This window comes from Tiliqua scincoides, chromosome 6 (assembly GCF_035046505.1).
Source record: "Tiliqua scincoides isolate rTilSci1 chromosome 6, rTilSci1.hap2, whole genome shotgun sequence".
Lineage (NCBI taxonomy): Eukaryota > Metazoa > Chordata > Lepidosauria > Squamata > Scincidae > Tiliqua > Tiliqua scincoides.
The window spans coordinates 70,291,104-70,307,374 of record NC_089826.1 but is presented as its reverse complement, the minus strand read 5'-3'; the positions used below and the strand labels follow the sequence as shown (position 1 = coordinate 70,307,374).

The window sequence follows — 16,271 nt, the reverse complement described above, 5'->3', positions numbered from 1 at the left end:
GACAGTGACATCACTAGGCTGGTGTGGGGAGTGCGGACTGCACCGGGTGACACCATCAGGGATGGGGGACACCAGTAGAGACTTCAGCAGTGTGCCCACCTCCATGACAGGCAGAAGTTCTCTCTGGCTGGCATGGCATGGGTGAATGTCTCAAAAGGCCCAGGGCCCATCCCTCTCTTGCAGCTGGATTACGCCACCAGAGTGCCCAGGCAGAGCACCGGAGACCTTGCAAAAGTGTGTGTGTGTATACATGCTTGGAATGACAAGAGGCTATGGACTTGCGTTCACACACACAAAAGCGTGAGTCTGGTGGGCAGTTGTGAGCCTGGGGGCCAGCAGAGCCATAACAGACTCTGGCAGGGCTCACTCTGAAGGGCTGGGCTGGCCCCCACATATGCTGCCCAGACCAGGAGGCACAAAGGCACAAAATGATGCAATAACATCATCACATCACCGCCAGATTTCTGAGTTGCTGAGCTCCGCACTAACGCTAGTGACACCACTGTTTATGGAGATCTAAACAACAACAACCCTGTAGAGTAGAAATCCTCCTATTGAAAATCCTCACTGTTGTCCTTCAGAAATGGAAGGGGTAATTTTTTTCTTTATCATCAGGCAATCAATGGGAACATTAATGTTCCTTGATGGCTGGAAATCCTCTCTTCTTTAGCTTTCATCTAATACCTTTCATCTAATGGGAGAGAGAAACTAATGCTAGAATGTTTGAATTCTAGCAGACAAGGGGGAAGATATAATGAGTGAATGGAAGGTGCAGCATCTTGACCTGAAGTGGGTCTTTTTCAATCCAATGCAAAATTAGCTGTTGTGCACCTATTATGGAGGTACCTGAGTTGGTCAGACCTGACCAGAGTGGTGACCTCCTTTAGATTACTGAAACGCACTCTGTGTGGGGCAGCCCCTGAAGATGGTCTGGAAACTGCAATTAGTGCAGAATGCAGTGGCCCATGTGCTTACAAGGACTTGGTGGTTCAAAACTATCAGACTACAGCTCTAGCAGCTGTACTGGCTGCTGGTCCATTTCTGGACCCAATTCAAGGGGCTGCTTATGACCTTAAAAGACCCTAATGGCTTAGTTCCAGAGTACTCGAAGGACCTCCTCTTCCCACGCAATGGCGCAGCTAAGGGGGGCTGGGGGGGTCAATCGCCCTGGGTACAATGCCTTAGATGTGTCAGGGGGGTGCTTTTCAGAGGCTTTTTGAGGCCCAGGGAGGCTGTGCACAGCCTTCTCATGCCGCAGAAGGCCTGTCAGCCTTAGAAAGGTACTTCTGTTTTTTGCAAAAACCTGAAATACTTTCCTAAGGCCTCCAGTACGCCTTCTGAGGCATGGGGATGCTTCCCATTCCTCAGATGCCCCGGGGGTATTCTGGGGATCTGGCCCCTAGGGGGCGTTAAAATGTTTTTCGCATCCAGGTGCCAGATCTCTTAGTTACACCACTATTCACAGGCATACCAGCTTGCCCCCTGAGATCTTGAGAGGGCCCATCTGTTGGAAGTCAGGGGGTGGCAATAAGAAGTAGGGCCTTCTCTATAGTGGTGCCGCAGTTGTGGAACTCCATCTGTTGTGATTTAAGAGCAGCCCCCTCCCTTGAGGTATTCTGGTGGGGAATAAAAACCTTTTTGTCTGGCATTTTCACTGTAAATGGATTGGTTTATTATGATCAGGAGTTTCTTTGTTTTTACCACTGTTTATCTCCACTTTTTATTAATATCATGTTTTCTGCATGCCTTTTACTGCTGCTTTTATTGCTCCATTTATTGGTTCAGTGCTTATTGCCTGTCTCTTGCTATTTCATTGCTGCTCATTGTTTTTCGCTGCTCAGGATTTACTGCTACTTTGGATGGTTTTACTGATGTTTCATATAGGTTGGAGGCCATTTTAATGTTTATTTTTAACACTGTTTTAGAATGAAGATTGTATATCTGGAAAAGTTGTTAGCCGCCTTGAGTGCTCACAGTGTGGGGGAAAAGCAGTCTATAAATGCATTAAACAAATAAATGGCAGATTCACTGATGTATATGTTGCAGGGCTGTACAACTTCAAACCAGAGATGGGGGAATAGAGTATTGGAATGTTCCCCCCCCCCTAAATAAAAAACCTTCTGCATATACAAAATTGGCACATCAGATATGAGTACTTGGCTAACCTGAAGCTGCATTTTTATGTGTGCTTTTCTAGGAGTAAGTTCCATTAAATATAATATAATGGGACTTACTTCTGAGTAAACATTCAAAAGCTCGAAACCTTTCTTGAAACTGTGTAATAGCTCTAACCCAGGGTGACCAGATACAATGGAGGACAGAGTACCTATACCTTCAACCATTCTATAGAAGGAGGGGAATTTGGGCAGGTGCAGCTTTTTTAACCCTTCCATGTTGAGCTGCACCTACCCAAATTTCTTCTATACAATGGTTAAAGGTATAGACACTCTGTTATATCTAGTCACCCTGCTCTAACTGAAATAATAATGGGACTCCCAGGAGTTAAATGTCCCAATCGCTGCTATTAAGCAGTTGAAAGGTGTGGATGGTAAGGAAGATACTCTCAAAATGAATAGTGGTTCACTGCACCAGCCTCTCATTTGTTTTAGACATCCCTAGAATGAAAATACTGAATTCAGAAGTACTCTTGATGCACATTGTAGTACAGCTTTGCAACCCCTGCATTTGAAAAAGCTGAGACATTAAAGCCATTATGCTATAGGCTTAAGCCATCAGCCAGGAGTTGATCCAACCAGAATTAACACTGGCAGCTCTACACATGCCTGTCTAATGCTCATTAACTGGAGCTAAACTTAAATCTCTGACCCAGTGCACAGTGACGTGAATGGCTAACTGTAACAATGGCAGGCAAGTTTATGAACTCTGCTCCTGCCAGCAATTATAATAACTTTGCTACTTGATTTATAGAGAATACAGATTTCCAGAGAATAGAATTCTGCTAAATGAAAACAAAAACCAGTTCAACAAGAAACAAAAGCTTGATGTGAATGTAGATAGTTCAAGAAATGTACTGAAAAATCTGGGAATCAGCAGCCTGGACCTAAACCAGCTACCACTTACTTAAGAACATAAGAACAACCCCACTGGATCAGGCCATAGGCCCAACTAGTCCAGCTTCCTGTATCTCACAGCAGCCCCCCAAATACTTGAGTGAGTCAGATACAGCACAGCACAGATACAGCATGCTATGTCTTGGAGACATGTACTTGAAAATCCTACTGAGTTCAATGTTTGGTTACAATGAAGAGTGCTGGAAGGGCATAATGGGAGTGGGGAGTGGGCAGCAACAGGGCAGGGACCCAGGAGGGCAGGGTCAATCCTGGGTCCCCAGTCTCATACTTTATACATTTATTGGGGTTGTAGCACAAAGAAGGTTGAAGAACACTGCTCTAGGACAGTATTTCTCAAGGCGGCGTCCCCAATGTACAACTTGCTCCAATGCTCTCCATAGAAGCACTTACCACTGTAAGTAACTGGCAATAACATCATTGCCACTTACTTCTGGGTTCATAAACATGACAGGAGCGTCTAATGGCAAAAAGAGGCTCAGGGAGGATGTTTTCAAGGGTGTGAAAACCATATGCTGGAGCTCTGCCCACTGGGCTGAGCCTCTGACTGCTGTTAGAAGCTCTTGTTGCAGTCTTGCTGCCAGACAGCAGGTGCATAAGAACTGGATCAGGCCAATGACCTATCTAGTTCAGTTTCCTGTATCTCAGAGTGGCCAACCAGCTGCCTCATGGAGCACACAAGACAGCAAAAGACCTGCACTCTGGTGCTACTCCCTTGCACCTGGCATTCTGAAGTGGCCTGCTTCTAAAACCAGGAAGTTGCACACACCCATCATGGCTTGTAATCTGTGATGGACTTTTCCTCCAGAAATCTGTTCAATCCCCTTTTAAGGGCATCCAGGTCAGATGCTGTCACCACATCCTGTGGCAAGGAGTTCCACAGACCGACCACACGCTAAGTAAAGAAATATTTTCTTCTGTCTGTCCTAACCCTTCCAACACTCAATTTTAGTGGATGTCCCCTGGTTCTGGTGTTATGTGAGAGTGTAAAGAGCATCTCTCTATCCACTCTGTCCATCCCCTGCATAATTTTGTATGTCTCAATCATGTCCCCCTACCATCGCACATTGGGTCGACACTTTCATCGACCTGTCCACCATCAGCCCATATGTGAAGTTTTGATTTTTTGCCCCAATGTGCATGACCTTACACTTACTGACATTGAAGGGCATCAGAACTACTTACTCAGAAGGAAGTCCCATTACAGTCAGTGGGGCTTACTCCCAGGTAAGTGTGGACGGGACTGCAGCCTCAGAGGCCAAACCTATGCATGTCTACTCAGAAGTAAGGCCCATTACAGTCAGTGGGGCCCACTCCCAGGCAAGTGACTGTGGCCCTACTGAGGCTGTCCAAACAAGGATTGGAGCCTGCAGCTAGTTGCAGCATCCTGAGACACCACGTGGAACAGCGCATGCGCTCAGTTGCGCAACCCCCGTGGAGATGCGTACGCGCAGCCTGGGGCCGGATCATAGAGGCGGAGAGGACAGAGCGCCCCTACTGATGTTTGACATCCGGGTCCCGCGGGCTCCACTTCCGGCTAATGGGGTCTGCTCCGCAGCCTGCGGGGACCGGGCGTCCCTGTGAGGAGCGGCAGCCGCCCGCCCGCTTGTCCCCGTCGTAGCCACGGCAGTAGCGGGAGGATGCTGCCGTCGTCGCTGGCCGTCCCGCGGGGCCGGGCGTGGGGCTGCCTGTACCAGCTCCACCTGCTGCGGCGGAGGAGCCGGGGCTGCCAGGCGGGGCTGTCGGTGGTCCGGGCGGGGAGCCACGGTGAGTGGGCGGAGGGAGGGGCGCCACGCAGGTCCTCCCAACCCCTCAACACGCACCCTCATGAGGACTAGGAACTTAGGAGTCCAGTGCTGTGCATGTCTACTCAGAAGTAGATCCTACTGTAGTCAAGGGGGCTTGCTCCTGGGTAAGGGTGGCTAGGACTGCAGCCTCGGAGCCCATGCTGTCCAGGGTCCTGTGCTCCGGAGGAGTCCACTACTGATGCCTGCTTTGGCCTTGTCCAAAAGAATTGGGCCTGGCCAGCAGCTGGGCGAGTCCACCTCCCCTTATATCACCAGCACGGGGAGGCTTTATTTTTTTTGCCCTTGCAGCATCAGAAGCAGAAATCACATCATTCTAGTTGTAAGGGTTCTTGCAGTGCCCCCTCCCCTTCCTTGCAGTGCCTGTCCTTGATGTGGTGTGTCACTGCACTTTATCGGGGGGGGGGCATTGTTGGGAAAGTCATGGTGGGTGTGATGCACTTGTCAGCCAGTTGGTTCTGCTTCTGCTACTGGAGCAAAAAGAAATATGAACCTTTGCCGTACTATTGATCTCGGGGAAGGGGGTCCAAAATAGCAGAGGACTCACTGAAGCCTGCCCAAGTAGCTTACACGTATGGCATTTGCAGGAAGTACTGGGCAAGACTTGTGTAGGACCAAACTAACTGCGGGAGAGAAGTGTGATACCTGCTTTGCTTTGCCATATTCAATTAACTTTCAGATCTAAGTCAGTCTGCAGAAACACTGCTTTAAGAGCAGTAGTGCTCAGCAAGGTAAAGTGGCTGCAGGTTGGGTGGATGAGTGTTGCTCCCCTCCCCTGCGTACTTCTCTTGGCATTTTTTTAAAAAGCGGACCCTTCCGCTGCTTCATAGGTGAATGGGGCAAGTGTGTGTTTAGCAAATCCATGATTGCTTTGAATGTGTAGTGTGACCAATACTGACAAATTTGAACCCTGAAAGTTGGGCAAGCCCATTCAGCATGTCTAGGATGTAAAACCCGGATCTTGTCACAGCTTATCAACTTGAACAAGAATCACAGACTGTGCTTGGGGACGCAGTGTCATTGGTATGCCAAAACCTACCAGACACTGTACCCTCTTTTATTTCTTATAGCTCGCTCTATGAATGGTCAAGAATTGCTCCTATACAAGTGGTTCCCTATTCAGGCAGCTTATGAGACCTGGCCTGCTTAGTTTCAGCTGTGGAACTACATAATGTGCTTTCTGAGATTACAGTATGTGCTGCTTCTTGCCCTCTTGCACTTGGATGTGAGATTAGAGCTGGGAGTGCAGCAGTCATGATGTACCTATGCTTAAAGTTCAGCCACTGTGCATTTTGTCATACCCAGTTATTTCCTGTGACTTTGGAGGTGTGCTTGCTTTCCATGTGAATATGTCTTTTATACTGAGGCCCAGGGCTTTTTTTGTAATAGAACGCACCGGAACGGCGTTCCGGTACCTTCCCCCCCCTTTCACTGAGGGAGGGATTCGAACCTCTGACCTCGTGCTCCACCTTTTTTTTTTTTTTGGGGGCACCCCCAGCTCTGACTTTGTGCTCCACCTTTTTTTTAAAATTGCAGGCTAGGAAGGGATTCAAACCTCTGACCTCGTGCTCCACAGCCCAGTACTCTCTCCATTGGGCTATAGAAAAGCCTGTAGTCAAAGTGCTCAGAACTAATACATAAGGTCTTGAGCCCAGCTGGTGGTCATCAGCGCCTCAAGTATTAGTTCCAAACACTTTGAGTCTATGCTCAAGTGTTAAAGTGCTGGTCTGTGGAGCCAGAGGCGAGGGGCTCAAATCCCTATGAGGAAGAAATTTTTTTTTAAGGAGGGGAGGTGCTCCATGGCTGCAAAATATAAAGGTTGGTTGCCAGTTGCCAAAAGAGGGGGGGGGGCAGTTGAGCCTGCAAAACTCTTCAAAGTTCAGTTTAAAAATAAATAAATAAATAAAATAAAAGATTAACAAGTTGTGAGTTCCTGCACCTTTTTTTTTTTTTTTTAACAAAAAAAGCACTGCTGAGGCCAGTTCTGTCTTCTCTAGCTAGCAGTAGTTCTCCGAAGTCTCAGGAATCTTTCCCAGTCAGGCTGCCTGAAATCCTTTTAATTGGAGATTCTGGGAGATTAAACCTGGAACTTTTGCATGTAAAGCCTGTGATCTGCCTTCTGCTAGTCTAGCCCCTAGGTCTACAGCTTCTACATCTCTGGTACCTTCTGGACAGTTGAGCAGTGTCCCTTCATATCTTTTCAAAGCTCTGTGTATGTTCTTCAGCACCTTGACTGCATTTTGGTAGAATTGCTTTATTATAACACATGTGAATTGGCCCATATGATATAGTCCTCTTAGATAACCTCACCTTTTCAGATATCACTGTGGATGGAGGGGTTACTTGATTGAAATAAGTCTGCATAAAACTACCTGCACTCTGTCTCAAGACTGCTTCAGATTGTAGACCTTGGGACTTTTCCATCACATCTGTGAGTCGTCACTTTCCACCCCACTCTGGTTTGCTTAACACCCACCCTGAAGAGAGTTGTAGAGAACTTGAAATCCTGCCCACTGCTTATGATATCTTAGTTGGGCCTAATGAAGCCTTTGTTTATTTTTGGATTTTTTTTCTGCTGGACCAATATTTTGATTTTCATGTTTTCACATTTGCCCCAGGCATTGGCATTCCCAGGCTATTGACCTTCTGTTGGAGAGAAATGTCATTTCCAATTCTGATTTTCTGTTTGGCAAGAAAGGAAGACCCCTTCACTTGACAGCTGTGTAGTGTCCTGAGTTCTTGAAATAGTGTGACAGCTCTAACAACTAGTTGATTTCAGTCCTATTAAATCAGGTGTTGCTGCAGCGGAGAGAGCAGAACACTGGGACTCTTCCTACAGCAGAAGTGGGGATGCCATGAGTGCTTAGGTGCTGCCTTTGAAATTTTTTGCATAGGACCTTAGCCAAAAAGAATATTGGGCTCAGCAGGAAACAAACTGAGAAATTTGTGTAAGAGCCTATGATAATTTCTAGACCAGTGTCTGTCCAAAAGGTTTCTTGAGGGATAGTATGTAGCTCATGTTACGTTGAGGCTACAATTTATGTAAATATTCCTGGGACTAAGACCTACTATACACAGTGGGACTTTCTTCTGAGTAAACATGAAGCGGCTAGCACTTTAATATACTGTCTATATTTATCTGAGATATTGTATTTTTAATTACATTTTTTGATTTGATTTAAGCCATCTCTGCCCAGTGTTGCATATATGCAGCAGGGATCAAATGTGTACACCTATGTGCTGGGCAGAAATGGGTGGAACTATTGTTACCCACTCCAGGTGTTTGGGATGAAAGGAGCTAAATCTTTAAATAGAGTTTAATGGGTTTCAGAGTAGGAATAAGTGTCAGGAGAATAAGACAGTCCAGTGAAGCAATTTAAAATTGATTTTTTGTGTATGTGTGCATTGTATGGTCTTGGGTGTAGCTATGGGGAGGTGTCATGATGAATCCTTGCTCTTCAAAATCTACTACTGCACCTCTGTATCCAACATCTCCATTCATACTGCTGTGTGAGGTGTGTGAATGTGATAATAGCTCAACCTTGCAAATGTGCCCAGAAAAATGTCTTGCTTTGTTCTTTCTTGCTGGTGCAACACATACCATTGGGATGTGTATAATATGGGGCATAGTAACAGCCTGGAAGAAAGACATTGATTTGCTTCAAATTCAGAAAAGCATCCTTACCTGGTTTCCTATAAACACAGCTTACTTGACAAAAATGCCTTGTAAGCAACTATTTGCAAACCTTTTTTTCCTAAATCTTCTTCTCTTTTTTCCTTCTCTACCTGCCTGTAGAGCTTTTGTAAAAGCAGTTAAACTTAATGAAGCCTGTTAGTGAACATGCTAAAGTATGCTAAGCTTATGATATGTGAGGTTTTGGGAGCAATATGTACATTAAAACATGAATAGAGGAAAGAAATATGAGCAGTCAAGGAATCTGCTGGAGAAATGTTTCTGTAATGCTTGATTGAGTGATAACAATCTTTACTGTGCCCCAGCTGTATGTGAGAGACCCATGACATACATGCAGGGAAAAGTCTAGAACTTTGGAGTTTTGCTTTCTACTCTTGTTCAGCTGACTTTAAAAATATCAACCTGTTTTCTTCTCTATTTCTTTCAGGATGGCAGGTGCCTCTTAAATTTGGAAGTCTCTTGCCCATTCTACCATGTAGTCGCCTGCCTATTCATTCAGCGAGTCAAGTCAGAGTTTACACCTCAGATGGCCAGAAGAATAGCACAGGAACAAAAGGTTCTTCAGCTCCGGAGAGCAGTGGACAGAAGACAGCAGCAGGTCTGCATATTTTGGCTTAACTCTTTCTTCAAGCCACAGTGATGCCATGTTGCAGTGTTTCTTTGGTTGCAATCTTGAATTCCACTGTGTTTCTACTGCAGCATCTTCTGCAGTTTTTGGCCAGATTTGTTTTTGTGCTTTGCAGAGCTTAATTTGAAAATGCAGTGGACAACTTCTGGTTCTGATTGTGGTTCGAGATGTTGAGCATCTTCTCAAGGGCATTGAGAACAACCCAAGGAAGTCATGAGTTTCATGTCACGTGTGGTGTTTATTTGAAATGATGTCCAGAGAAATAGTACAAGAGCACAAGATGCAGGCTCTTCATCCCCCAAAGCAGTGGCATTGCTAAGGGAGGTGGGGGGGGAGTCAATTGCCCCAGGTACCACACCTTGGGGGATGTTGGGGTACCTTTTGAAGGCCTTCTGATGCCTGGGGAGGCTGTGTGCTGCGTTCCTGAACCCCGTAAGGTCTCAGAAAGTGTGCTGGAGGCCTTAGAAAACACTTCTGGTTTTTACTAAAACAGATAGTGCCTTTCTAAGACTTTGGCAGGCCTTCCAAGACGTGGGACGCCTCCCTGCACCTCAGATCAGCTTCTGTATGCCCCAAGGGTTATTCTGGGCATCAGGCCCACAGGGGGTGTTAAACGTTTTTGCCGCGGTTGCCAGTTCCTTTGGCCATGCCACTGCCCCCAAGGCAGCATGCAGAAGAGAGTGTTTATCTGTAACTACTGACTTTCCTAGTAATGTGCAACTCCACCTTTAATGTTCTGAGTGGACTAAGGGTTCTTTACATGCCCACTCAGTGAGGTAGGCCAGTGCACCTATTTTACAGGTGAAAGAGTTGAGGTGATTATCCAGAGACTTGCCCCAAGGCTACCATGCTAATAACAACAACAACAGTATTTATATGCCGCTTTTCAACAAAAGTTCACAAAGCGGTTTAGAGAGAAAATCATAAATCTGATGGCTCCCTGTCGCAAAAGGGCTCACAATCTAAAAAGATGCAACACCAGCAGACAGCCACTAGAAAAGACACTGCTGGGGGTGAGGTGGGCTAATTACTCTCCCTCTGCTAAATAAAAGAGGAGCACCCACTTGAAAAAGTGCCTCTTAACCAGTTAGCAGGGGTTATATAATAGAGGTTTTAATTTCAGCCTTCTGCACCTAGTGTGTTATTTCCATTTTGACTACCATATTAAAGGAATAGTTAGGTTAACACTGAGAAGTCAGTCAATGCCAGATTTTGGTTGATGCCTGACTTCTTTGTTGTGTGTGTGTGTTACAAAAAGTTACCAAGTGATTCCATATTGTTTTCTCTCTGTCGTTTGCTTCCCTCATTCCCTGGCAGATTTGATTATACGAGGGACAAAGACTGTACATAATAGATTCTGTCACCTTCTTTTTTCTCAATATGGAATATTGGTGTTCTGGAGAGTAATTTTTTCAGACTTTAAATGTTACCCTCCAAAACTTTTCTTAATCCAGAAATCAGCTACCATGTATTTGAATACCTTTTCTTTAACTCAACCCACTGCGCTTTTTACATGCCTCTAGGCATATATATAAATTTATTTTTAAAAGGGCATGCTATGTTGCCTGAATCTTCAGTAGTGAATCTTGACATTTGGTAGTGATTATTTTTCCCAATCAAAGTTTATGGTTTGACCTTTTGTTAAATAATGTCACAGTGAGAATCCAGCGTACAGTAAAATAAAATTATCCTAAAAACAGTCTGTTATGTCTGGCAAGCCTGTTTGAAACAATGACATTAGCTTTCAGCAGTGGGATATCAGTATAAAACCTGCCTGTTACTCCTATAAAGATAAGGGAGCAGGAACTCCCTTATTACAGGATTATGGCAGGATTACTAGGTCTTCTTTCTGCTTCTTGTCATGGAGAGTGTGTTTTTTTTAGTGGTGTCTGCAAAGTTGCTTTTCTATAGGGATAATTTTAAAAAACTTCCCATGTTCATTACATCTTCTCAATGTCTACATTATAAAATGGCAAACCATTATCCTGCCATTCCTTCTCTCTGTCTCTCGGAAACAGAGTAAGGTATGCCAGCTCATTTTCTGTAACTTACGGCAGGAACTAATTACTTGATTTAAAAAATAAGTTGCATGTACAAAGAGTGTTTTTAAGGAGACCTAACTTCTGAATAATTCATACCACATGTTGGGGCCGCTGTTAATAAAAACAGTGACCTCTTTGAAGCATTGTTGAGTTCAGAGGGCTGATCCTAACGTCTTCAGTTTCCGTAAAATTAGCTTCAATTTTACTGATAACGGATGCATGGCAAGCATCCAAAATCCAGAGACTGAAGCAAAAATGTATTGCCTTTTGTTATTGGAATCATATGAACTTAGTTCTGTCGATATACTTAATTAAGACAGAGATGTATAGAGGAATGGGGGTGGGTGGGTACATGTTTGTGTTTTTTTCAGTGAAATCAGTGGAAGTTCTTAGCTTTTGGAAGTACTTACTTTTGGAAAGAGGAAAAAAGAATTTGCTCCTGCTAATAAATGCTTTTTTTAAAAAAACAGCCCGGGATTCTAGCAGTCAAACATCACCTTTGTCACAACAGCCGATCCAAGTGAAAGGTAATCAGCATTCATAATTTAGCATTATAGGTGTGTGAAGATTTGCTTGGAGTAAGCCTTGCACTGAAAGTACTGGCATGCACAAGACTGCTGCTAAAAACATCAAACTTGTGTCTTGTTCTGCTGTTTTTAATTGCTGTTTGGCTTTTGTGCTAATTGCATCAATATTTTTTATAGTTTTTTGGAAGTTGGTTTGAAGAGGTTATCAAAAACCTCTTCAAACATTCATGAATACAAATAATCTTGTGCATGATGAGAGTGCCCAATTTGTGTGATGGTACTGCCTCTAAAATATGGAGGGGATTGTGCAGTCAGGCATCCAAGTGGAGTGTCTGTGTGTTGCAGACTACACTACATTATCTGTGTAGTGGGTGGAAACTTTCACTCCACTATCATATGAGACTCTACAACAGTTTATATCCTATGAACTTTAACATTAGTCATGATGAATGGTCTTACAATACAGCCCAGCCTGAAGACGTTTGCAGAATCTGAAAAAGTCTGAATGAGTTCCAGAACTGGTTTTCAAATAGAATAGGTCAGTGGTTTTCACATGTTTAGTACTGGGACCCACATTTTAGAATGAGAATCTGTCAGGACCCACCGGAAGTGATGTCATGACCGGAAGTGATGTCATCAAGCAGGAAAATTTTTCACAATCCTAATCTGCAATCCCACCCACACTTACCTTGGAGTAAGTTCCATTTACTATCATTGTTAAAAGAATATACAGAACAGCTTGTTAAAAGTACAGGACTGTAACATTTCCCCAAATGCAGTCACATACCATGGCAGCATCAAGTCTAATAGATTAAAAATAAAATATTGAAATGAATGGGGACCCACCTGAAATTGGCTTGCAACCCACCTAGTGGGTCCGGACCCACAGTTTGAGAAACATTGGAATAGGTAATATAGGTATACAGTAATACCTCCCCCAGTGCTGCTTCCATTAGTGCTGATTTGTTACAGAGATCTGTTCAGATGTGATTGACAGCTTTTCTCACCAGTGGGAGCAGTGCGTTCTGGGAATTGCAGGGCCAATCAGTGCCAGTTTCCTGCCTTAACAGTGTCTCCTATGGTACTGTTTCACATGGCATGCAACTTTTTAGAACAGATCCCCAGTGTTATAAAAAGTATTACTATAGTTGTAGCACAGCAGAGGAAGGAGGAAGAAAGTTGCCTTTGAGTGTAATTTTGTTTGTTGAACTCTCATTTACTTATGCATCCGTTCTCATATTTGTCTCAGGCAGGGTCTAGACAAAGTCAATTTATGCTAACTAAATTTAGTCAGTTATCACTAAGGAAGAAGCCCTGTGCATGCATACTTGAAAGCAAGTCCCATTGAATTCAATCAAATGTTCCTGGGTAGTCATGCATAGGACTGCACTGTAAGGCCTACTGATTTAATTGACATTTAGTCATGGCTGGGATACAGCCTGTGCATGTGTGTGGTGGTGATTTAGAAAAATTTAGTACTAGGAAATCAGAAATTCTCAAATAAGCCTGTTAAAGATTATTTAAATCCAAGGGTACGTGAGTAGTTGATTTAATGACTAATAATGTGTAATTCTCATATCTTCAGTAGCTGAGGATATGTACTTTGTCATTTATTTCCTATCAGTGTACTTTTGGCTCTATTTGCTCTATGTTTTGCCGTGTTTAGTTTCTTTTTTGCCAAGAATGCTTGTCAAGTTTCTTTCGAGCCTATATAAATGAATGCATACCTATGTTTGCATGTATCATGGTTGCTTCCATTGTAGGGTGTCTTTTGGTGGCTTCTGGAACTGAATCATCCTTCTTTTTTCATTAAAGTGAAAGCTGTGCTTAAAAAGAGGGAATATGGACCAAAATACACGAAGAATAATTTTATCACTGGTGTCAGAGCAATAAATGAGTTCTGCCTCAAGTCCAGGTATGATTGTTGCATTGGCATTGTGATGATATTGCATTATCTCCTACTACTTCATATATAATCTTTTCATCATTTTAGCCAAAGATGCCCCTTCCCACTATTGCTTGTGGAATTTGTAGCTTTTTCCATATCACTTGATGCGAATATGTGACTTGAAAAGTTGCAGCTCCAGCTAGGCCACCATGACATGGCCTCAGCTTGCCCCTTTTGTCTCTTTTCCCACCCTACCCTCCCATAAGCTACATTCTCATATATGTACTATACCAGGGGTGGCCAAACCATGGCTTGTGAGCCATGTGCAGCTCTCAGAAATATGTTGGCTGAGCTCCTTTTTGCATCACAATTAATATATTATCTGGGCACCGTCCAATGAACACTCGAGACAACCCACATAGGGGAAAGGGCCACTTTATTAGTATTTTAATACAGAAAGGAGGCTGAGACATGCAGTTGCAGGGGCAGCGAAAACCCCTTTGTGGTGTGGAGGCGGGACCACTGGGCGGCCCCAGAACCAAATCTGTCCCCCAGGCCAGATGTGCACCCGACTCCAAGCTGCTTGGGCGACGCAGCTCATCCAGGTCTGTCCCATAAGGGGAAGGCAGCTGGACCGCGGGCTGTGCCGCTGAGCCTCTGAGGAGGACCCCCGTGGTCCTGTCCAGGGCCCCAGTCAATGTCCTCGTGCCGCTGAGCCCCTGAGGACTGCTATTGAGTTCTGGCCTGCCTATGCTGTCTGAAGGTGCACTTCAAAGTCCCAAGCACGTCTCTACTGCACCACCTGCCACAAGGAGGGGTCAGCCTAGCGCTTGACCCCCCGCTCCCAAACGGGGAGAAGCGCCTTAAGGTCATCCTGCAGGCTCTGATTTTAGAAATGGGCTATGTCAGAATGCCAGATGCAAGGGAGGGCACCAGAATGAGGTCTCTTGTTCTCTGGTGTGCTCCCTGGGGCATTTGGTGGGCTGCTGTGAGATACAGGAAGCTGGACTAGATGGGCCTATGGCCTGATCCAGTGGGGCGGTTCTTATGTTCTTATGTCCACCTCCTGCTCAGACACGTACCCCATCTCCTCTATAGAGAGCAGGCACCGAGAAGGCAAAGGCTGAATGCACAATGACCTGTCCACCTGTCCGTGCCACAAACTGGCCAATCTCTTTGGCAACCTTCCTCCTCATCCTCTCCACCTTAGCATAGCGGCTGGCACCACGCCACACCCGCCACTGTAGGAAGTCCAACCAGACCACTGTGATGCCAGACAGCCAACCCTGAAGGGTAGCAAGCTCCTTGCCTGCTCTGGGCCCGAGCGGCAGCCCGGACATCCCACACAGATCATTTTCACGCAGGTGGATCACCAATACGTCAGGCGGCAAGTTCTCCTTCAATTACTCTGCCGTTGCAGGCAGCAGCTGGCCCCACCGCATGGACCAGCTTGCATGGCGGGGCCGAGCCCGAGCTGCATTCCAAATTGCCTTGCAGCTGCCCACTTGCAAACCCAAACTACCATGGAATGGCTGCAGACAGTCCACGAACCGGCTTTTCACTGCATCCTGCAGAAGGAGAAAGGGTTATTGCCACAACCCCTGCCCTTTGCAGCGCCCCCCCCCCATAAAGGGGGGGGTGCCAATGAAGGAGCCTGCCTCTAAAAGAACCGAATGTAACGCCTATAAGCTGCAGAACGCCAATGTCCTATCCACTGAATGTCGCCCCCGGACAGGCACAACGCTGCGGATGCAGAAGCCGCTTTGATATGCAGGGAATTAAGGCTATACCCCTTTGGCTGCAACTCAGGGGCTATGAGAGCATGCAAAAAGACCACCCTAGACTGGAATAAAGTCAGCGGGGAGCCATCTGCGTGCTGGAACAGGGCTCCTCTCACGCTGCTGAATGTGCTATGTACTCCTGCAGTGCCTCAACCAGGCGCTTGGTAAAAAGCGGTTGGTAACACTGCCTGTTAAGCAGGTTGGTAGCAACATTGCTGACATAACTGCAGGCCGCGCCTTGGAGCCCCACTAAATGCGGGAGGGGGGCCCTCTGGCCAGGGGGGGCAGTCCCATTGCTCGCCCAAATGGGGCAGGGGAGGGGGCATGAGCGCCCTTCAAATGGTCACCCCACGGGAGCCCGTTCTACAGGCAGCCTCCCCCTCCCAGGGAATGCTCCCATAGCCCCCCCCAGCACCGCCTAGCCTGCTCACACATCACGAGGAGGATCCCTCTCCCCTTGATGCTCAGCCGCTGGCTGGGTGCTGTCTGCTCGGTGCCCACGAGCAAAGAAGGAAGGGGGGCTGTTGCTGTGTCCTTATAATACCTCTGCTCCCCCCAGCAACTGCCCTCTACCAATCCCCTCGCAGGGGAAGGGGCTCGCGTGTTCCGGCCAGGCCATAACAAACTCCAATCTCCCTGCATGTAATTGGGCGATCGGAAGACTGTAAATACGAAATTTTCAAGCTTTATGATTATTTACCAGGTATAAACAGAATCCACTGGATTGAAACATATTTAATGTTCTTGGTGGGTAAATATATTTAAGGATTTAAATGCTTCTTAAATATTGTGACTTTCAAACATCTCTTGCAGTTCT

The 16,271-nt window shown here is 45.7% G+C and overlaps 1 protein-coding gene across 1 annotated transcript in view; it reads left to right on the top strand.

Annotated features, from left to right (window-relative positions):
* Positions 1–4,629: 4,629 nt before the first annotated feature.
* SLC30A9 (solute carrier family 30 member 9) overlaps positions 4,630–16,271 on the top strand; it is a 39,932-nt gene continuing 28,290 nt past the window's right edge. The window contains exons 1-4 of the mRNA XM_066632370.1: positions 4,630–4,856; positions 9,016–9,186; positions 11,729–11,785; positions 13,601–13,700. Coding sequence (XP_066488467.1) covers positions 4,730–4,856; positions 9,016–9,186; positions 11,729–11,785; positions 13,601–13,700 — 455 coding nt within the window. The 5' untranslated portion in view covers positions 4,630–4,729. The remainder of the gene's footprint in view (positions 4,857–9,015; positions 9,187–11,728; positions 11,786–13,600; positions 13,701–16,271) is intronic.